The sequence below is a fragment of the Panulirus ornatus genome, chromosome 57 (assembly GCF_036320965.1).
Source record: "Panulirus ornatus isolate Po-2019 chromosome 57, ASM3632096v1, whole genome shotgun sequence".
NCBI classification, from domain to species: domain Eukaryota; kingdom Metazoa; phylum Arthropoda; class Malacostraca; order Decapoda; family Palinuridae; genus Panulirus; species Panulirus ornatus.
Window position 1 is genome coordinate 26,044,602 of NC_092280.1, and position 24,340 is coordinate 26,068,941.

The 24,340-nt window shown below is 46.9% G+C and overlaps 2 protein-coding genes across 5 annotated transcripts in view; one reads left to right on the forward strand and one right to left on the reverse strand.

Annotated features, from left to right (window-relative positions):
* The window catches only part of LOC139766330 (uncharacterized), a 194,230-nt gene that overhangs the window by 75,593 nt on the left and 94,297 nt on the right, over positions 1-24,340 (reverse strand). The gene's annotated exons all lie outside the window — the stretch shown is intronic.
* The window catches only part of LOC139766322 (polyunsaturated fatty acid 5-lipoxygenase-like), an 89,392-nt gene that overhangs the window by 40,583 nt on the left and 24,469 nt on the right, over positions 1-24,340 (forward strand). Inside the window, exon 1 of one of the 3 annotated variants that reach the window (XM_071694815.1) lies at positions 3,721-4,650. The exons of the other annotated variants lie outside the window; for them this stretch is intronic. Within the exon in view, the coding sequence (XP_071550916.1) occupies positions 4,090-4,650 (561 nt within the window). The 5' untranslated portion in view covers positions 3,721-4,089. Of the gene's footprint in view, positions 1-3,720; positions 4,651-24,340 lie in introns of those variants that run through there. 3 annotated transcript variants of the gene reach the window in all.

Below are 24,340 nucleotides of genomic sequence, written 5' to 3' on the forward strand. Positions count from 1 at the left end.
TATCTATGGCCTTTTATGTGAGTGTGAGACAATGATACAATATCATAAGATATCCCGTATTTCCTCGAGCGTAGTAATTGATTTCATACACTTAAACCTTACAAATACAAAGTTGGTTAATGGTTAATGCTAATACATACATATATATATATATATATATATATATATATATATATATATATATATATATATATATATATATATATATATATATATATATATCAAATCAACGAAACTAAGCATCAAAAAATTAATTTAGAAAAATCAAACCAACGAAACTAATCATCGAAAAAAAATTAATCCAAATGAACTGATGACGCATTACGAAGGCTTGACATCCGGGACACACTAACCTATGCATAACGAAATACACGAATCATATGATCGGTATATCCCATACGAACAGATCTACGTGTATGAGTGTGCTGTCAGGAGGCAAAGGTGACAGTCGTGTGGACTGCAGTAGAGATATTGGGTTTTAAACGTTCGTAGAATCATATTTTGTCGTACAGAAAGCCCCCCCCCCTCCCCACGCCCAACCCCCTAGCATTGGTCGTGGGCGTGTGTCACACCCGTGGTGTCTCACTGGTTCGTGGGCGTGTGTTACGTCTTCCTCACTGGTCATGGGCGTGTGTAAGAGGTCGTGGTCGTGTGTCGCGTATTCCTCACTGGTCGTGGGCGTGTGTTACAGGGGGTGGGCGTGTGTTACACCTGTGGTGCCTCACTAGTCGTAGGCATACGTCACGTCTTTCTCATTGGCCATGGGCGTGTGTAACAGGTCGTGGGCGCGCGCCACACCCGTAGTGACTGCTGTGGCCAGGGTAAACAAACAAGAGTCGGTCTGTCCAACGAAGAAAACAATTATCTTATCACGTGACGTCACTACCACAAGCGCATGCGTGCGTGCGTGCGTGCGTGCCTGGCCTCACGTCCACCTGACATACCATCATGAATGTTTCTTCATCAGTGACGAATCTTTCCTCGCCGGTGTCATCACAATTATCGCCATCATTATCAACACCGTCATACGATTGTCTTGTGGATCATTCGCTCATCACCACAACCCGAACTGCTAAAGACACACACACACACACACACACACACACACACACACACACACACAGGAGATAAATTTTCCATAGCATTTCTATCCTTCATCTATGCTGACTCCCGATGACCGATCCAAAAAACTAAACTGGTTTTGTCAAAGTGTGACGTATGAGATGACGGTTCCCCCTCACATGGAAGCGAGTGAGCTGGTGCCAGTTCACATTGCCTCACATCTCCGCATCTTGGCACTGTAGCCCGCTCCCCCGTGCGATGCCAAAAGATTACGTCAAACGCGGTGACCACGCCAGCATTAAGTCGTCACAGTGATGCAGTGAAACTAATCTAACGTAACCCAGGACTACGTAAACATGACCTAACGTAGCCTTACGTAAACTGACCTGACATGACCATACCTAACACAGCCTTACGTAAGCTGACCTGACTTGACCATACCTAACACAGCCTCACGTAAACTGACCTGACATGACCATACCTAACACAGCCTTAGGTAAGCTGACCTAATCTAACCATAACTAACACAGCCTTAGATAAACTGACCTAACCTAACCTAACCTAACATAACAGAACCTTGGGTAAACTGATCTGACCTAACGTAATCTAACCTAACCTAACCATAACTAACACAGTCTTAGGTAACCTAACCTAACCTAACAGAACCTTAGGTAAACTGATCTGACCTGACCCACCACGCCCACGCAAACCACAACGCCCACGCTAACCACCACGCCCACACACTAATCACAGCGTCACCTCCGCCTGAAATCTAAACAAAACTTGTCATTTCCGGAAGCCTTATTAGGCCGCCCCCCGTCAGCGTTACGAGCCCCGTCACCTTGCGTCGCTCTACTCTGTTAAACAACAGGAACTTGCTCAACACAGTCGAGACGTACTGAAGACAGCCATGTGTGTAGGAGGCTGGGGGAAGGGGAGGGCACAATGTCTGGGGTGAGGAGCTATCTCCCCCCTCCTCCTCCTCCTCCTCCTCCAGACGGAACCGGTGCCCTGCGTGGGAGGAACAGGAGCCGCAGGCTGTTGTTGGGTAATCAGTGGGTGAGGGGTGACGACGTAATACATGTGGAACTCCCATGGTATCCGCGAAGCCTCGGTGCACAAGAGGAGGAAACTCAACCACCCACCTCCTCCTCTTCCTCCTCCAGTCATCTATCGATCTAGGTGATGAACGGATGCTTAGCTTTGCTGAGCTACCCTTCCCTTCCACAGCTGACAAACACACACACACACACACACACACACACACACACATACCAGTCTGCCGGGAGTGTGTAAAAAAGAAATATATATATATATATATATATATATATATATATATATATATATATATATATATATATATATATATATACACCAGAAACGCGTTCACATCAATCCCTTCCTAACGCACCACATATCCTACGCCACAAACCTATATCCAATCTTCATCTCATCCATTTCCGAACCGCGCGCTCCCCTCGTCCAACCCCCTCTCTCTATCTCTCAGTAACCACCGTGTATAAAAGAAATAAAGTGTGATAACCAGAAAATTTATCTTTCGTAAAGATAGTCACGACATTTAACATCCTCTTCTGCCCCAGTGATACCGTGCCCATATTCAGCCACATACTGAACAATATATCAAGTAGTCTTTTTCCCCCACCACCACAATGAGTCTTACACGGGTCAAGACTTTATTAGTCTTTAGTCACCACCTTGAGTCTTACACGGACCCAATGTTGGTCTTTCTATGTCTTTTTCTATCAATACCAAATACTTATTTTTTTTCCCCAAAGACCACTTCATCCCATCCAGCTTGTGTTGGGGGCTGTAGTGTCTTCCACTGTGAAAATACTTTGAACATTTGTCTTTCAGCCATCTTGCATAGCCTTTTTAGAACCTCCACCTCAGAATTACCTCGATTGATTATAGCTTGCTTATTCGACCGACTGTTTTACTCCTGATGAACTTAATGTGGTGAGGTTTTGCATTTCCTCCTACTCTGTCGACGATGTTCTTTTCAATGTTCCCTTATCTTGCTCCTCCCTTATCTTGCTGTATTCCTTCCTTGATATCTCAAAGAGGATTTTAAGTCCTTGATTACATGATAATCAGACTAAATATTATCCCCCAGTTCGTGTATCATATACGATATTTTCCATTTTTCTCGACACCACTTGCCTTTAAACTGAGCCCTATGGGTTAGATCAAAGGCCATCTTCACTACACACTCGACACCAATGATCTTTGATCCGACACGACGCATGAGAGTCATGCCTGAGGCCATATTCAACAACACCCTGGTCATCACACCCTAGACCTGAACCTTATACTTCAGGTCAAAGGTTAATCAGCACTGCATCCTCAACTTCACCACCCTCACTCCGGTAATCTACAGGCAAGACACTGTAAATGCATCAACGAGACAGCAGTGGAAGCGAGGGACTTATAAGAAGACAGTCCCTCTCACAGCAAGAAGGACCTTGAAGATATAAGGGATATGGAGCAAGGCATTCCCTAGAAAATCATGCCGGTATTGTAATAAATCCTGAGGTGCGCGCGCGCGTGTGTGTATGTGTGTGTGTGTGTGTGTGTGTGTGTGTGTGTGTGTGTACGTGCGTGTGTTGGCGCGTAGCCTTGGGGTTGGGTGCCAGCCACGGCGCTACTGTCCTGGCGAGGAGTGCCACCACCCACGGAAGCACACCGCCAGTGTCTCGTATCCTGTCGTCCAGAGCAGCAGCAGCAGTGCTAGCTCCCTGGTCCCTGCCTCGCCTCCTCCGCACCCGAGCGCGAACAACACCCTATTCCCCACGATACTAACTCAACGACACGTAACCCCCGAGGTGTCAGGTCGTACAATATTACAGACGTGTGGTGTTACAAGTTGCCACAGCTCACGAGCGATATAAAAGTTCGGTTAATCGAAGGAAGAAAAGGAGGCGAGACAGTAACCGAACAGTTTATAAAGGTTCGTTGGCCTTTAGTTCGCGAGGGTCAAAGAGGACTTTTCCCTGAGTCGCGCACTTCATGGGTCCGTTCGCCAGGCGCCGAGCTGGTGATGGCGGTGGTGGTGGTGGTGGTAACGGCGGCGGCGGCGGCGGCGAGCAGCAGAACGACAAACACGACGTGGTGATCACTGTGGTGACCGGAGACCGGCGCGGAGCAGGCACCGACTCGAAAGTCTTCATAATCCTCCACGACGACCAGGGCTGCTCCTCGGCCCCGCTCCGCCTCAACAACCGCATGACCACCAACTGTCGAGGCCAGACCTCCATATTCAAGAGGAGCTCCGGCATCCCCAACCTCACCACCGTCACCAGGATCGAGTTCTGGCTGGAGAGGTTCGGCGTCGGGGCGGACTGGTTCGTCGACCGCATCTGCGTGGCGACGCTCGCCACGGGGAACACGACGGTCTTCCCGCTGCTGCGGTGGGTGACGCCCTCCGCCAAGCACACCATCCTCACCGCCAACGACTGCATGCTGCCCCAGGACACGCCGGAGAAGCTGAAGGCGCAGCGTATGACCGACCTCGGCATCAAGAAGAAGACTTATCGTTACAAGCAAAACGTCCCCGGCGGACCTGCGCAGGTAAGCCCTAGGTCCTGTATCCCCTTTCCAAAGCGGCAGTGGGCGTGGCTAGAGGTGGGCTGAGGCCGGGGGTGGGGGTGATAAGTCTTGTAAAATCTTCCTACTTCTGTATACGTGCCGTTTTCTATAAGCAAGAAAAAAAAGGCTAAGTTGTTTAGGTTGTTTAGTTGTTTAAGTTGTTTAGCTCGGCTCTTAATGCTAAATTCTGTTGTTTTTTTGTTTTTTTCCTATAAGGCTCGGCACTTAAGTAACGCAAACTTGTTAAGGTTAATTCCAAGGTGGCTCATAACTGGCCTTATTAAAGAAGAGAACAAATAGCCATAGAAACATTCTACGAGTCTATCATCAACTTTCCTGACCACATCTTTCCTGTTTTCTTGTCGTCACTTTAACAAGAGATGCAGAAGTATTAGACTGTACCAATAATATTATACAGGACCAGTAATTTCTTCACAAGTGGGCGGGCAAGAGCCTGCGTTTGAGGAAAATTTTGCTGATCATACAACCACAGTCGCTCTCTTCTCAATAACGCCAGTGTTAGATTATGATTCGAAAGTCTCACCTAACCACCATCTCTGCTTGTCTTGAGTTCTCAACAAGCAAGACTGACGATGTAAACCAAAATATGATATTTCCATGTATAACTGATGGTTATTGTTGGCTATAAATGATCGGCAAAAGCTAGAAAAAAAAAATACTTTCAAGCGCCTTCCAAGTTTTCCAATAAAGACATCAAAAGTTCTCGTGACAACAGCTCAGTTTACGTATCGTGGTATTCATATATATTTTTTCTGCTATGCGCTATCTTTTTTTTTCCCCCCTACTTTGTGATGAGGTCAATGTACTCAACACAGTAGCGGAAACAGTAGCACCGCCACCACTGTCGCCATCATCACCACAGTAATCCCTGATTACCACCAACAGAATCATTCATGCTAGGCTGGTGGGTTACTATAGTGTTGTATATAATCACAACTGTAGGTTAGCATACTACGAGGTTGGTGGGTTGTTATACTGTGATGGATCACCAGTGGGTTGGGGAAACATCAGCGGGGTTTGGTCCAGGTACCATTACGGTAAAGAATCGAACGTGGAATGTGAATTTAATATCAATCTCCACCACCTCTATACACTAGGTAAGAGGAATGATTGAGAAGCAACAGATCCAGGCCGGGTGTATGCTAATGCAAGGGTAGTGCAGTTGCCAATCTATGTGTGGCGGGGGGAGTGGCGCACTTGTCAAGGTTAACACCACTCTGCTGCTGATTCACTCTACTGAAGACGGCGGCAACAGCAGATACATATATATATATTCTTGTTTTTCCTTGTTTTATTATACGTATTCGCCATATCCCGCATCAGCGAGGTAGCGTTAAGAAAAGAGGACTGAGCCTTAGATGAAATATCCTCACTTGGCCCACTTCTCTGTTCCTTCTTTTTGAAAATTAAAAACGGAAGGGGAGGATATCCAGCCCTCCTCCCCTTTAGTCGCCTTGTACGACACGCAGGGAATACGTGGACTGTATTCCTAGAGAGAGAGAGAGAGAGAGAGAGAGAGAGAGAGAGAGGGGGGGGGTGGGAAGAAAGTGTGTGTTGTATCTTTGATGAAGAGATTTTGCCTTCAGGCAGAGCTAGCACGTAGCGCTCACCGCTGTCACCATCCCGAACACCACCACTGCTACCACTCCCACCGCTACCACCCACCAACACCTACCTAACGAGCCTCTCCAACACCACCAGACTAACCAGCCTACCATCGCAAACTGTACAGGCGTGTGTGGTAGACTGCCCTCGAAGCCTAACCTATATTGCTATGGTCGGGAGTATTTTTCCATCTCTGTATTTCATTACAGTATAGTAGAGAGTAATCATGTACAATCAAATAATGTGAATTCATCCGTACGGTTGAACATCCTCCTCGGCCGTCGACACTGTTACGTCACATGTCCGCACCAACCGTCAGCCAAGCGGCGCCAAGCGGATGACAGACAAGTACAAAAAAAATCAAGACTCACGCAGTGACTGAGAGAGAGAGGAGAGAGAGAGAGAGAGAGAGAGAGAGAGAGAGAGAGAGAGAGAGAGAGAGAGAGAGAGAGAGAGAGAGAGAGAGAGAGAATTATGAACTTGTGTGAGTGGTGGCAGTCACCCGCAAATGAATGGAGGACGACGACAGTCCTCGCCGAGCGCGCGGCCGAGTCACACACATCTGGATTTCCCGCCCCAGCTGGTCGGAGCTGCGGCCGACCTTGCTATCACTGCGCACCCTCCTCGGTCGGTGCGCGCACTTCACTTTCGTACCCACGTTGCAACACTGCTACTCCCCCCTTCCGTCTTTATCTCTTTCTATCTCTGTATACATCTTTATCTATCAATCCCTCCGTTCTCTGTCACGGCAAATCAGAAAAAAAGATATCTGGTCCCATAGAATAGAAAAAAAAAAAAAAACAACGTTCAGTGAAACACTTTAAAAACGAGGGAAAACATCATCCCAGGTTTAAAAAAAAAAAAGGAAAAAAAAACCTCGCCTCAACTTACCTCTCATAGCGCGTCGACCATTTCTTTCCCCATTACTCCCCCCTCACCTCTTTCCCACCGTCGCCCGCCCCTGAAGTGAGTGATGGGGGAGGGGAACCCCCCGGGCCTCCGCATGACTCACTCAACCTCTTCCCGTCACACCCGCTAACTCTATGACGGGAGGCCCCGGGAAGCCACTGGGAAAGCCAAGAGATGTAACTTGTTTGATACTGTACGGCGAGGGAGGGAGTCTTACACCAGTGTGTCTCGACCCTTCTCGGCTATCACACAGTTTATTTAAACCCCTGTACATCAACGGCGTTTACTGTCCTCATGCTGATTTACTCATCCACTTCTCTTACGCTATCAAAAACAAAAAATCTACATTTTGTTTTTCAAAAAGATTGTTTATTTTGTATTATGTGTCACTTGGTTGTACTATCCCTAAATACTACGATGGCTCGTTCACTACCTCAACAATATTGGTTTTGAAACAAAGGTTATATATATATATATATGTGTGTGTGTGTGTGTGTGTGTGTGTGTATAATGAAGGTGTGGTCTCGTAAAAGCCCCTTCATACACCAGATATACATAACCCCAAATATCCTTCTGTATGTTAGTAAGACGAAAACGCGCGGGAGTACGAGAACTTGAGAAGAGATTTTGGGAGGGCTGGCGCGTAGCGCTCACCGCAGGGAAGGAAAAAATAGCGTTACGAAGAATGAGTCATGTGAGTTACGAGTGATCAGGTGTCTTATGTGTGAGACGGAGAGAGATTGTATGTCTGTGGGCAGTTCACACTTGTAGCGTAAGGCGGAAATACAAGGCAGATGCCTGGGACAAAGGAAGAGAGAGAGAGAGAGAGAGAGAGAGAGAGAGAGAGAGAGAGAGAGAGAGAGAGAGAGAGAGAGAGAGAGAGAGGGGGGGGAGACAGTTGGGCACTCAGGGTAAACCAGACACGAAATCAAGGCTGTGCAGTCAATTCATGACACATACTCCAGGACACTGCAGGTGAAGAGGACACATACCACAGGACACTGCAGGTGGTACAGTGAAGAGGACACATACCACAGGACACTGCAGGTGGTACAGTGAAGAGGACACATACCACAGGACACTGCAGGTGGTACAGTGAAGAACAAACAATTCAGGACACTTGGGAAAGCATAAACAAGAGAGATGTTATGTTCTCACCACAAGACTTTTAAAAGGAGAGAAAGAGAAAACAATTGACCTTAATCTCCCTTCACACGAAGCACTTGAGCCGACGAACACAGCAGCTGCGACGCCTGTTACAACGCACAGCAAAAACAGCTGTGACACTCGCCACTCACGTCTCACGGCGTGACACACATGTAACCCACCTGTCACACTGCACAGCACGCGTGTAACACCCGTCACACATCACGTCACACTCCTCAGTACACATGTAACACCGCTCAAAATATGTCATACTGCTTAACATAGTTAACAAACACCTGTCACACTGATCAGCACACAATCCCTGTCACACTGCTCATGATCAGCACACAATCCCTGTCACACTGCTCAGCACACGACACCTGTCACACTGCTCAGCACACAACCATTGTCACACTGCTTAGCACACAACACCTGTCACACTGCTCAGCATACATCCCTGTCACACTGCTCAGCACGCAACATCTGTCACACTGCTCAGCACACAACATCTGTCATACTGCTCAGCACACATTCCCTGTCACACAGCTCAGCACACAACACCTGTCACACTGCTCAGCACACAACCCCTGTCACACTGCTCAGCACACAACCCCTGTCACACTGCTCAGCAAACAACACCTGTCACACTGCTCAGCACACAGCACCACGATGCAGCCAAAAAAAATACGTCTTTGTGCAATACACGTCAGAATGCTCATTGCACAACATCTTGCCACACTGCTCAACCTATTTGTCACAATGCTCAGCACGCAGCACTTCTATGAGTTTGCTCAACACACCAACGCCTCGCAGACTTCTCAAACCACACCAGTCACGCCGTTCAACACACCTGTTACACAGCTCAGTACACAACCTCTGTGACACACCCCTCCACCGCACTGCTCAACATAATACCTGTGTCACACTGCTCACCACGTCACATGCACCGCATCGCTCAATGCGCACCACTCGGTGGGCAAAGTCCTCAAGCTAAACTTGAGACTAACACACACACACACACACACACACACACACACACACATAAACCACACCCACCGCACCAAAACAGGTTTATGAAACTTGATAACGTGAGAGCAAGGTGTATCAAACTTTTCTTTTGAGTGTTTTGTCTGGGTGTAGTGATAGCATCACCGTGTTTTGTCTGGGTGTAGTGGTAGCACCACCGTGTTTTGTCTGGGTGTAGTGATAGCATCACCGTGTTTTGTCTGGATGTAGTGCATCATCACCGTGTTTTGTCTGGGTGTAGTGACATCATCACCGTGTTTTGTCTGGGTGTAGTGACATCATCACCGTGTTTTGTCTGGATGTAGTGCATCATCACCGTGTTTTGTCTGGGTGTAGTGATAGCATCACTGTGTTTTGTCTGGGTGGTGACATCATCACCGTGTTTTGTCTGGGTGTAGTGACATCATCACCGTGTTTTGTCTGGGTGTAGCGAGTGCATCACTTGTCCCCCCTTGATGGTCGACTGTATCATCTGAAAATGCTGACGGCAAGACACGCTTCATAATGGTAACCTATAAATTCGCCAATGAATATATCAGTGTCTGCCAGAGGGTATGTATGTAATACGTACACTTCTTGCTTTGAGACATGAGGCCCAGTGGTGGTGACATGAACCCCCAGTGTCAACCTGTAGCAGTGGTGGAGACATGTCGTGGTGGATACGATGGTGACATGTACTGGTTTTCGATGACGTGCGCGGGTCATGCCGCCGGTGTGATGATGAGGACAAGAACTGGTTCGTTGACATGCACGAGCGACGTCATCCAGGAGGTGTAGGGTTCCATCTACGACCACATTACACCACCCTCCTAACATAGGACATGAGGAGGAGGAGGAGGAGAAGGAGGAGGTGGAGGAGGAGGAGGAGGAGGTGGTGCAATACACAAGCCCTTTCACCAAGTGTCGCTTGACGATCGGCTTGAGCGGTCATGTTCACCAAAGACACTCAGTCGTTTACATCCGGTCGGAAACTGTATTTCCCGTGTCTTGTATCAGTGAATAACACATTCAGCTTATGTTTTGTTTTATCTACGTTCATCAGCGAATTTCCAGCGTAAGCGCTGACGAACACTGTCGCAAAGTCCGCGTGCCAGAGCAGCTCACGAAAACCGAGAGCACATATGTTGACAACGTTCGATCACGAACTACGAATGGATCTCTCCGCCAGATTATTGTTTTCTAATTTCCTTAGGAATGACTGTGACATCAAATAATCGACGAACCCATCTGTCTTGACGAAGACACTTAACACCGTACACTGGGGTCAGGTTGCGACATCCCACAGGGGGTCGACAACGTCGTGCCCCACGTGATCAATCTTGTCTCATTCACGAGGTTTTTTAAGTCTTTAAAGTGTCACGGTCTTTGTCAAGTCTAACTATACACAGACACGGCAGTTCACAAATTGCATGGATGGAGGGTGCATGGCTTGTGGAGTAGGTGGGGGCTAGTAATGGCTAGGGGGTAATGTGTGTGTGGGGGGGGGGTAAGTACAGAGTGTCCAGTGAGTGCAACAGATCAACATGTAGGAGGAGGAGGAGGAGGAGGAAGAAGAGAAGTAGGAAAACATCGTCACTAGCGCTGTCATTTCCTAGAGAGAGAGAGAGAGAGAGAGAGAGAGAGAGAGAGAGAGAGAGAGAGAGAGAGAGAGAGAGAGAGAGAGAGAGAGAGACCTAAACAAACATAAACCCACTTATTCCAACATAAACTCACTTGCTCTTGACCTCTTCCGAGAACATATTGTTAGCACTCAACGTAAAGTCGCGTCGCAAACATCCCTGCCCTATGAGAACACGTTGTCACCACTTAACGTAAACTCAGGTCGCGGCGCAGCGTCCAAGAGGGAAATAAATCTTTAACTAAAAGAGAGAAAAAAAAAGAAAAACTATTTAAGTATTGTATCGATTTATATCTTGGGAATCCTTCGAGGGAGAAAGTTCCTGAGGACGTGCCTACTGTGGGAGGGAATTCAAGGACGTGCTGTGTCTCGGTGGGGCGCCAGGTCATGCAAGTCCTCTGACGAAGGAGTGGTGAGTAGTGAGGTTCGCGCGGATGACGTATAGGGGTCGTGTTGTTCTGGCCTGGCCTGGCTGACGGACTGGACATTCCCCGGCCTTCCCCCCTTGGTGGACCCTGTAGGGGCTCCTGGTCATGGCTCACAATCCACCGTCTGTCCGTCCGTCCGTACGTGCGTACGTCCATACGTCCGGTCCTCTTTGATAGTACTCGATGACAGTCATCAGAGAGAGAGAGAGAGAGAGGAAGTGTGTGTGTGTGTGTGTGTGTGTGTGTGTGTGTGTGTGTGTGTGTGTGTGTGTGTGTGTGATATACGGGTAATATATTCCTATGCGTGGATGCACACACACTCACACGTCCCAGCCTAAGCTAGAAGACAACCATTCATCGATCAACCCCGAGGGTGAGGATGAACACTTGAGTTGAGCGTGGGGTAGACTGCCACGTCCACGATTCGAACCTATGCGGGCCCGTGTGTACCAGTCACTCATAGCCTCAACTAACACGGCAACGCAGAGGACCTAGAAGGTGACGTAACCCTTCTAATCGTGTTACAATGAAGGGGTCAGGGCTTCTAATCGTGTTATAATGAAGGGGTCAGGGCTTCTAATCGTGTTATAATGAAGGGATCAGGGCTTCTAATCGTGTTATAATGAAGGGATCAGGGCTTCTAATCGTGTTATAATGAAGAGGTCAAGGCTTCTAATCGTGTTACAATGAAGGAGTCAGAGCTCCTGGCCGTGTTACATCGATGGTTCTGGTCTCCTGGTGGTTAGCCTGCAGCAGCACGTATGTTGTGACTGCCTCACGCAAAGCCAAACAGCGAGGGTAAAAGAATACCTGATACTGCGAGCCCAGAGGAACACAATGAAGTCATCCTCTCTCTCTCTCTCTCTCTCTCTCTCTCTCTCTCTCTCTCTCTCTCTCTCTCTCTCTCTCTCTCTCTCTCTCTCTCTCTCTCTCTCTCTCTGCTGTCTCGTGCGGTAAGCGCCAGCCCTGCCATCATGGCAAAAGTCTCGCTTGTCGATACAAATTAGGACCCTCCCTCTCTTTCGGGCTTTAAGATTGGCCTATTGGCTGCCCGGGTCACCACGGCCGATCGTAAAAGCCCTCTCTGGTGATCAAGATCATGCGAAGACCATACACTCTCTCACATACGGCCCGAAAAAAAAAGAATAACTCCACGTACCACATTTTGTTATGAATATAGCATGAGTGTCCGCCCCCGCCAAGACGTGTGGAAAAGGCACCATCTCTGACCTCTGTGACGCCTCTGGCGCCACAGTTCACAGGGCAGGCGTACATAATGAAGCAGCCTGCCTCTGGACGGGAGAAATGATGACCCAGAAGACGCTTCAAAGTTAGGTTCCCGCGGCTGGCTTGACAAGAGTGATGTAAGCTTGTCTCAGCTTACCCTGCATCCTGGCTCCCTCCTCGCCTGCCCACGCACACACAAACATATTCGTAGGGTAGGGGAAGACTTCTTGGAAAATGATGAATTGCTTAGGCAAGACTTAGGGTGACTGCTTAATGGGTCAATGGGTCTTGACCCATTTATGACCAATGGCCCTGATGAGGCGTCTCCCTTGTGCTAGAGAAGCGTGAAGGATACGCTTCGCAGACCGCCTGTAATATTCAGTAAGTCGTTTCAGGAGGATAATGGTGCCTAGGAAACTGAAGAGGGCAAATGTCGTGCCTACTTTTTAAGGAAGGAGAGCGCGAAATTCTGCTGGACTACAAAACCGGTCTCTATGACGATTGTGGTTTCCAGAACACTGGCAAAGATGATCAGAAACCGAATGGACGACTACTTGTTGGGACGAATCTGCCTAAGATACAAAATAGAAGCACAGGAAGATAATACGAATGAAATATCAAGAGTTCTATGACAGGGTGAGTTATGTTTTAGACAAAAGAGACAAGTGGGTGGCCTGTGTGTTCCTTGACTGTCAGAAAGCATTTGACACCGAACCACATAATTGGTTGATGAAAAAGGACGAGTCTCTGGGCAGGAGTACGGGAAAGACTCCTTCAGAGGGTTGAACACTAACTTGGTGGAAGGGAACAAAGATCACATTTCAGGGAAGCCCTCTGGATATAGGCTGCGGTCACCAGTGGCATGCCGCAAGGCACGGTCCTAGGACCATTGCTCTTCTTGATCTGTATAGATGCCTGGTCAGGAGGACTGGAAATTGACTACGTTCGCCGATGATGCTAAGATCACGAAGGAGGTAAAGGATGATGAGGACTGCGGGAACTTACTGAGGAACCTGGACAAACTCCAAAGTTGGTTTGACGCTTGGATGATGAAATTCAGCCTAAATAAATGCAAAGTGGTGAGGACGGGAAACAGTAAGAAATATCTACATACGAATATTATCTAGCAGAAAATAGGCACAGGAACCTGTGTGTGTATGTGTGTGTGTGTGTGAGAGAGAGAGAGAGAGAGAGAGAGAGAGAGAGAGAGAGAGAGAGAGAGAGAGAGAGAGAGAGAGAGAGAGAGAGAGAAGGACTTGGGGGGGGATCCATACTGTCGCTAGAGATCAGTCTTGGGACGACTGGAAAGGAGAGAAACTGTTCGCTTGGCAAACACTTGAAAACGCATGACGTGCATGGATGAGGTAATGTTCAGTGAATTAGCCACAGCTTATACTTAGCCAAAACTACAATGTACGTACTTCTCAAGCTTCAGGAACGATGCCCGAGGAATGTAGACTCTCTCTCTCTCTCTCTCTCTCTCTCTCTCTCTCTCTCTCTCTCTCCTCTTAGTGTATTAATGGGTCATTACACACACACACACACACACACACACACACACACACACACACACACGTAATAAGGAAGGCACGGTACAGAAACAAGATTACGCGACGGGGCAACACTAGTGTAAAACTCTCGGCGCGCGACACACAAACAGCATTCACATGCCCCTGCTCACGGACTCAAAGAGAAACACCTGTGCAATACCCTCCGCCTACCACTGGATATACATACACACACACAGACATGCAGCACGAAATGATTACGCTCATACACCCATGAACGTCATCAGTATACACGGGTCAATGTGTGTGTGTGTGTGTGTGTGTTCATTGGTTAGGTAATCAGTATCAACACTTTATATAACTTTAGCCCTCATATTCGCAACAGCTCTTCACACACACACACACACACACACACACACATATATTCTTTCCAATGGAAAGAATACAGAATCTTTTGTATACTAATCCACTATCTCACACAGACACTCATTTCTAGGAACAAAATAGATTTGTTATTATAAACAACAGAAAAACATTTAGAAGCTCAGCAGATGTTTTGTCTCCGGTCCCCCTTCTGCATGCGTCACTGCCGCTGTGATTCACTGGTTTACTGTCACTGCGGAAGTTCTCTGCACTGTTGGCTCCCTGATTCACTGTCACAGTGGGAAAAAGAAAATCTTGGCACTGTTTGCCCCCTGATTCACAGTCACTGTGGACGATTTTGGCATTGTCGGCGACCCGATTCTCTGGGTGTGGCGCTAGAATGATCTGGCACGTAAGAGCGGGTCAACACTGCGGCGGCCTCGCAGGGTATAATTTCCATCTCTTTTATTTGTATGTAATTCAGTCGCAACGGCTCAGCAGTTCCTCCGGGGGACCCTTCTGCATCCTCTCCGGGGGCGCCGTCTCCCATGTAGCGAAGATACTTAGAGCACCATGATCAATTCGTAGCATTTCTGAGGCTAGAATCGACGCGGGAAAACTGAGAATCCGAATGTGGCACAGTGAGAACGTATGTGTGTGTGTGTGTGTGTGTGTGTGTGTGTGTGTGTGTGTGTGTGTGTGTGTGTGTGCCAGGCTATGCCGTCCTGGACGTCAAGTTGATATTTTTGTCACCGGCATAATATTAATACTCTGTAACAGGAGATGGCTGACGTAACAACCACTCCACTCCCCTTGCATGAGCAAACACACACACACACACACACACACACACACGGCATATGTAAGATATCACTGCATTCTCAAGTACATAAAACCTCTTTATAGTTATTTGGGAGAAAGGGTAAATCACGTAAAGGAAAATGTTAAATGAATAGAGAGAGAGAGAGAGAGAGAGAGAGAGAGAGAGAGAGAGAGAGAGAGAGAGAGAGGAAATTCAGATTCACACCATGAAGACCCACACCGCACCCACCTCCTCCCTCCAGCTGCCTTTTAGCGTCAAGTACTCGTTCGATGGATCTTTAACAACACAGTCAACATTCAATGGCCGGCCCATCCGTCCCAAGTGCTTCGGGTCGTGTATGACCGTGTGTGTATGTGTGTGTGTGTGTGTGTGTGTGTGTGTGTGTGTGTGTTGGGCAGAAAGCATTCCCTGACAACCCAGAGGACCAGCTCATACCAGCAGCTGACGAAGGACGTGGAAAAACAGTCGTCTACTTCACTGGGCACAGATTCTGTGGCTTCCAGAGATGACCTACCAAGAGTCTGTACCACAGGGATCCATTCTTGGTCCGTTGTTAGGCAAAGTGTTTCAATTTTTTTTTTTTTTCATTATTCCTCCTCGACCAGCAGTGGTTGCCATCACTGATCACCGCACACTCACTCATTATCAATCGGCGTTTGAGACCCTTAATAAGAGAAGCTGGGATTACGTTCCTTACCGTAACCTGCCGCTGACATAGGAACATCGATTTCCCCAAAAGACGCTGTAATCATCGCGGAAAATATGTCCAAGTGTTGCGATAAAACCTTCCCCTTCCTGGTCGCCCGCCTTCGTTTAGGCGCGAACCTCAAATAAGCAGCGTAAATCCGACTGATGTTAGAAAAAAAAAAGACATAATTACCCCGATAACTTCGGTAAATGATCCACAAGCATGGTGAGTGTGTATGCTGCATTAAGAAGTACCTACAACAACTGAAGAAGGTGTCGAAGATGGAGCAGCCTGACGCTGAGGGCCTTTAATGACCCTAGTGATTGACGGGACCTACGGCCTTAAACAAATTACTCCAGCTCAAACGAGCAGCCACTTCACCAACACTAATAAGGAAGACCTGATCGACATGCATCTGGTAGTGCAAAGACTACACCCTCACCACCCGCGATCGACCAACCATACCAGATCCTTGTATGAGTAATCTCTCCACTCACCCGCCCGATCAACCTTACCAGCCTCCAGTGGGAGTAACCTCTCCACCCACCCGCCCGATCAACCATACCAGCCTCCAGTAGGAGTAATCCCTCCACCCACCCGCCCGATCAACCACCCGCCCGATCAACCATACCAGCCTCCAGTAGGAGTAATCCCTCCACCCACCCGCCCGATCAACCATACCAGCCTCCAGTAGGAGTAATCCCTCCCCAAGTATGAGTAAATCTCTCCAGACGGTTCTGACTCCACCCACTTCAATGAACACTGTAATCACACTCCACTGGGTAACAGTACTCAACAAGACTGATGAGATGTGGGGGCTTCGTCGGGCGCCCGAGGATCACTTTTTAATCAAACCATTATCGGCGGCTGTCCTGAAGTGGTGGTGTCAAAGCCCCAGCGTCACATGTGGCGTGTACCGTAAGTGTTTAGTTCAAGAGCAGGACTGAGTACAACATCTCTGTAGTTATCATACCCAGGGGTCGTCCCGTCGTGCTCAAGGGTCGTATCGTCGTGCTTAAGGGTCGCACCATCGTACTCAAGGGTCGTACCGTTGTGCCAAAGGGTCTTAACGTTGTGCTCAAGGGTCTTACCATCATCTTCATAATTCAAAGGTGCATTACAACGGAATCAAAGCTCACTTCAACCAGGCAGCAATCTATAAACATTACTTACAAGTCACCTTTAAATAATGTATTTGGGTGTATGTGTGTGTGTGTGTGTATATATATATATATATATATATATATATATATATATATATATATAGATAGATAGATAGATAGATAGATAGATAGATAGATAGATAAATAGATTAGATAGAGAGATAGATATGCAGACCCTTCATTTCACGGTGGAGGTATATGCACCATCACCACTGGAAAGAGAAAATAACAGAGTGCTGGCTTACTTGAGCAGCCGCCACCCACCTTCCCTGTTCTCGATAGTACCGGTGACAGACGAGAGAGAGAGAGAGAGAGAGAGAGAGAGAGAGAGAGAGAGAGAGAGAGAGAGAGAGAGAGAGAGAGAGAGAGAGAATTTCCCAGTTTATTTTTAGACTCCGGTTCCATAATAACTTCCGTCTATGTATAAAAAATGGGCTGCGATGCCGAACGAAATGAACACAGGTTGTGCAATTTCCTGTGAAAGCTATGACGTCAAACATCCTGTTGACGCCGGGGTGGGAGGTGGGAGGTGAGAACACCCTCGCGAGGAAGGATGGGCGTTGATTGGTGGAGCGCGGCCGTCTGACCACCAGCCTACCCCAGACTCATTACATTCTCATCCCCGCTGCCAACGCAAATGTATAATAAGAAACAGAAAGGACTGATTATATCAATTGCTATATATTTATATAGCGAGGGTGTGTTTGGGCCTCGAATGATCTCGACAGTCTCAGAATGTTCAAAGTTTTCCGCTTAGCGATGAAGCTGCTGTCAGACGTTGGCGGTTGCTAAGTCTGCTGGAGTCCACATGACCAACCTTGATCTTTATTTGTCTGGGAAGGATTTACCTCGGTTACCACCTCATCTCTTCTGCGATACTGTATGATCCTGAAATGGGACGTTAATTCATCCCTTATCTCTTACTTATGTTCTGGACCCCTACTTACCTTCTCTATATCCCAGGAATGTCCGCAGAGCACCAATTTACGATGAGATTTTGTCAGTGACGATATAATTCAGACGGAAATATGGATAAGGGTAATGTTTCTTTAATGACAACGCTTTTTTAAAGCGAGGCCAGGGACTGAATGAAACAGAAAAGGCTTGCACAAAATGTAGTGTAAAAGTATGTGAAGAAGTGTAAAGCTTGCCTCTTCGAAGTCTTTAGGACTTAGAGCGGTTACGGTACTTAAGTTTAGCGGTATGGGAAAAGGAACAGAAACCACAGAAGACCTAAACCTTTGACGTGCCAAAGGCCATGGGATCATTATGTAACGCAGTGGTTTGCCGAGTATTGTGCAACCTAGTTCGTTAACCGCTGAGGCACGCAGGCAGCCAGCCAATCAGCTCTCGCGAGCTGGAACCAGGTGAGTTGATATGACCAATAAACATGGCATGTCAGGGTAGTGGTTTATCATCTCGAAAATGCTTCAATCTCAAATCTGCTTAAGCAGGTACGTGGATAGGGTTGGCTGGCTGGTTGGGCTTTAAGCCAAAAATAGGATCATGAACACTTTTCTTCAGGTTACAAATACAAATGTAAGACCATATACGCATTCACTATGTTTATAACTCATAAAGTACGTGGAGTTATACCCTCTCCAGACATGATAGCAGCACCGAACACATTCGTAAGGGCACGGCATGTCATTAAATGGTATGAATCACTTTTAAATGTCATACACATTAAATGAAGATTCCTCTGATGACAAAAGAATATTACATAGCTTATTATCTGAGGACTATTCAGAGCACATACAATTATTTAATACGCAGGGACGGAACTTACCCATTGAACACGACGATTCGATTCTAGCTTTTAACCTGACCCTTAAAGGTCTTGTCAAAAGGCACACATCATAGCCAAGGCTCGTACCTTCGTGTGGTCAAATGTTCCGCCACCTCACCCAAGGCTCGTACCGTCATGCACAAAGAATTCACGCCCTCATAGCCAAGACTCGTACCGTCGCGCCGTCAAATATCACGCCATCTCACACAAGGCGCGCGTACCTTCATGCAAAAGGGATTCACGCCACTATATAGCCAAGACCCTTAGTCACGCACGAAGGGGTTGAGTGCCGAAGCGGGGAAACATCATCCGGGACATAAGTTAATCTCAGTAAGTTGCGACAGCAGCAACAGGAGTGGGGCCCCTAGCTGGAGGACCATGAGGGTGTCCACAGTGTTGTGCATATAAACAGCAACAAATACATAACCCAGATACACGTTTTACTCCTCGGAATTTACGTAAAAAAAAAAAAAGAATTATTGGTAATATGAGACTCACACTATATACTGCTTAACCTACATTTGCAGTCAGGCATTTAGAAAAATAGTCCCACCACACAGGCTCGAATGACAATAGTCGTTCCTCAGGCAATTAAATGCTCGTACAGAGTAATTCCATAATGCTGAGAACAGTTTCTTCAGTCATACATCTTAACTTTGAGCATTTAATTTTAATTTGTTATTGCCTACCTTTACAGTCTCGCGTAAAATAATAACTGTAAATGATGCGTCTCATCAGTCTTATGTAACACGGAATCAACATTGCCTTTTTTTTTTATTTGTAAGCAGCGTCATTCGTCGTTAAACTCTCTTAGCAACAGTATCATTCTTCCTACCTTTGCTGATACTGAGAGCAGCGTTAATGTAGCAACAATTCCACACTGGGGAGAATATGGACGCCTGGCACGAAGGTCAGGGTACCCGAGTCCAAAGCACCGGCAGCGAGTAACGGTCCATCTCCAAATTCCCCAACCGGGGCGGTTGGGGACTAACTCAGGGGAGGAGGGTGGGGAAAGTCACTCCTCTCTCTCTCTCTCTCTCTCTCTCTCTCTCTCTCTCTCTCTCTCTCTCTCTGATAACCCGGAGGAAAAGAAGAGAATAAGAAATTCACGAAGATACTGATAAAATGGCAGTTCCAGCGCCATTCATATATATCGAGGAAGGGGCGGCCGGGCCTCCTCCACACAGAGTGTTCTGGTAATACGCGCGTTCCCAGTGACACTGGTCGGGAATACCAATGAAGCGGACTCTTGCCTCAGCATCTTCTCACAGAACTGAACGTATGTCTAAACAGTTTTCCTTTCTAATATCATATGTTGTATAATATAAGGCGTATCATCTAAAGCAATTATGATGATCTAATAAATAAGGGGATGATTTAAGAGATTTTCCGAGCAATTCTGTTAGAATTTGCGTTTTCTTTTTATATCCAGAGCGTTAGGGCAGACTGGAATATTAAATGAAACTGGGTACGATGGGAGGGAAGAGGAGGTTGGCTGGATGGGTCTTGGCTTTAAGGGATGTTGGGGTGAAACATCTAGCCTTAGCAGAAGCCGCTGTGGGCACAAGGAAGGGAACGTTCGGGGAAAGATTTACCTCGTACTCGGTCAAAGAAGAAACTACTCACCGAACCTTCCCTTCCATCAATCAAAAATATACATTCACAATACAGGCAATACTCAAACCCGTATCATACAACTGGTGCCACAAACGTATCCATTAAATCAGAAAACGTTTCTGAACTTAAAAGTCTGTACGTACCATCATGAATATTTCTGGACGTCTGCACCGCCACAAACGTTTCTGAACGTCTGTACCATCACGAAGGTCTTTTAACTTTGTGGCATGAAACAACAATTTTCCAACCCAGAGTTCAAGGAGAGCAGGGTGCGTTGAGATGCTTGCTGGGAGGGGGATAGGAGGTTCCTCGAGAACCATCGTGGCTGGACGACGCGTCGGGAGGGTGGATGGGTAGGAAGGAAGTAGCCACTTGAGGATAATGAAATATCCCGCCAAGTGCATCCACGAAATGTCAACAATTCACTCACTATGTAATTTAAAGACTCATTCATTCACTGTCATCTTATTCTGGTGGCATGTGTGTATATTTTTTTCACCATGTAATTCACCCTGAGCCTTTTTGGTGCACTGTGAATATCATTACCGTTTCGGACAACCAGCGAATTTTAGGTTTAGTTTGGCTGGTTGAAAATGTCTTTGCTGTCTTAATATCTTAAAAAAAAAAATTTGATCGGTATTTCTGAGGCGAATCACTCATTTTTGTGTGATTTCCCCGTACAAAACCCCGGTTCCCAGGTGGATGTCCTATACGGTAATTTAACCCACTGTCTGGCGCCACCGACCACAGGACGGGGAGAAGTGCGGCATATCCAGAATCATCCCAGGTGCAGCTCAGTTATCGCGCATCCCACGATGACTAAAGCCACCTCCCTGCGACACCCATCCTTAGCGAGTCTGTCGCTGGCTATCCCCGTACATAACACACTCACGGTACCCACCTTATCTCAAAGGAGCAGCAGCTATACAGCAGTAGGCATAATGACAGGTTATAAAATGTTGCCTCCCTGAGAACGCTGGCCAGTGAGGAACATGATGTTTTTTTAAAGTAGGTGACGCTGTGTAGCATTCAGATTTGTCTGAATTCTTCTAACCAAGACCCTGATTCATTTACATCAAAATCCACAATCTTCTTAGTAAAAGCAAACAAATTAGGACGACAGAAGACTCGGGTAGTGCAGAGGAGGTTTGTCGCGTACGCGATAGCGACGTGTGGCAACATTGTCTGGCCTTGAGCAGCCAGCTGCATGGGGGTCCTGTGTCACCCCCTAACCCCTACCCCATTGGAATCCCCGCGACGCCCAGCTTCCTTGACTATGAATGATGGTCCAACCCTAGCGTTTCTTCTCCGTGTCATCGGTACATAAATTCATACAGACTCCCTCAATAATCAACAGCAAAAACAGGTAATTCAGCTCCCAATTCTGAACATAGATAATACAAATAAGACGAGGTAAGATCTGTGTGTGTGTGTGTGTGTGTGTGTGTATAGATGACTGGTATTTTCATTACCTCCTGGTACACTGCACAACGCACAACCAGGGTCTTTGATAGCTCTTGCCTCACCAGGGAACACCTGATACCGCACTTACACGTTACATAAGTTACTGAGGAGACAATTCCTGAGGAATGTCGACCATGCCGCAAAATGATTAGATAAACAGCATGAACATAAATCTCAACATAAAGCACACCCACGCACTGCATTTCAGAGTCGTAGTGGTGTGGTGGTCAGCAATGCGATCTACGATTCTCACGGTTCCAGGCTCAAATCCCAGAGTAGGCAGGCGGCTCCCAGGGAACGTAGAACTCATTCTCCCTCTGGGGCTTAATGATGAATGAGTACCTGCTGTAAGCTGTCCCACTCTTGTAAACGTGGACGGAGGAGGCCTTTGATAAGCAGCAATCAAAAATCGTTACTCTTAAATTCAAACTGGCATGCTAATCGGAACGGAAGAATTAGTACATACTTTAGTTTCGTCAATAGAAAGAGATTGACGCATTTAAGCCAGAAATTAATCGGTTGAAACATTGCTTTTTACACATATCACAAGAAATACAGTCTCATTTTACGCTAAAGAACTATACACAGTCTAATTTTCAGGGACAATTGCTTCTCACCCTTATTCATTTTACGTCACATTTTCCAGTTTGCTTGATCCTTGCGACGCAACAAATCAGATTCTAATATCATAACCCATTATTCATTGAAATGAAGGAAAACGAGAGAATTTCTACACACACAATGGCAACGCTACCTGCCCTACCAGTGGCAGAGATGGGAGAGCCGTCAGTATAGCCATACGACTAGGCAAGTTATTTTCAGTCTGGAGTTTCGCTATACGCACTAGGTTATGGTTAGGCTATGTTATTTTCAGTCTGGAGTTTCGGTATAAGTTCAAGCGAACTGGTTTTGGCTAAGTGTTGAAGGTGGAGATTAAGGAATTATTTTCTCAGATAGATAAGTGGGGTTAGTGATGTCAAAAGGAAGTTATCTGCCAGGAAGGTAAGAAATGCTACTTGCACATTCACATGATGAAGTGTCGTAAAACAAATTTAGTGTCTTTATAATCGTACATATAAGTGATTCGTAAAATATATTTTCTTAAATGCTGCAGTTGTTTGCTCAGACAGTGTGATTAATCGTTTTATTTTTCCAACTGGGAATGCACGTACCACCGCACACTGAAGGACATTGTCGCGAGCGGCACACGGGTTTGCAAACCACTTGGGCAAGCAGTAGTGCTTGAATGAGAACACCTGCTGTCGTACTGCGTGGTGTAACATCCTGTTGGCTTGTCGCGGTAACCAGGAAATGCTGCTCTTCATCCATTACGATCCTAACTGCTCATTAATGATACATTTCCTCCTCCACCCTCCCTACCCCCCGCCCGTGGCGTCCATGCATTGAAACGTGTTTAACCTTGGAATTGTGTTGAACCCCTGAAGAGGATGTTTGCTATTTCCCATTGGTGGTCATATCACCTGGGGGGCTTCTGATGGCGGTGCAGTGAGCCAGCACTACGTTTGGCTGTTAAGTTCCCCTCTTAGCCCCAGTCTCTATTCTAAATGCCGGTATCCGCCGGGTCCCTTCAAACGCACGCGCTCCGCATCTCGCACATAACGCTCGACTGGACGCAAAATTCACATAATTATTCCTAAGTTTCGCCGATAATCATCCGCCGATATGTGATGCATTCTTTCATATGCTTCACTGATACGGCCAATTATCACTACCTTCATATGAATTACAATTACCACTGCGATTAACAACTGCAACCATCACAGTATTTTAACCGCTAGAGTACGACAGCGTGACACCCTTGAGCACGACAGAGGCGTCCTAAAACATGACGGTGCTGCCCTTGAATATGACTGTACGTACACCTTAAACGCGACGTTGCGACCGATAAGCACGACAATATTACCCTTATATGTATTTTTACGACTCGCATGCACAATCTTACGACCCCTAAACAAGATGGGATGACCCTTATATTCGACGGCACGACCCTTGAGTGCGACGATCCAATCCTAACGGTGCCACCTTCTACAGTACGATGAAACGACCTTTCAGTATGATGACCTGGCCTTTGACCTGACTCCGATCAGGTCAAAGGCTAGGCCATCATCATCGTACAAAGCGGTTCACGCGTCTGAAATGGTTGGTTTTTAGCTTAGCGTCCCCTTAATTAGCAATTCGGCGTAGAAAACGGAAGAGACCATACTCAACTCCCAAAACGCTCCTCCCAACACTTAATCTTCATTGCTCTTCTAACAC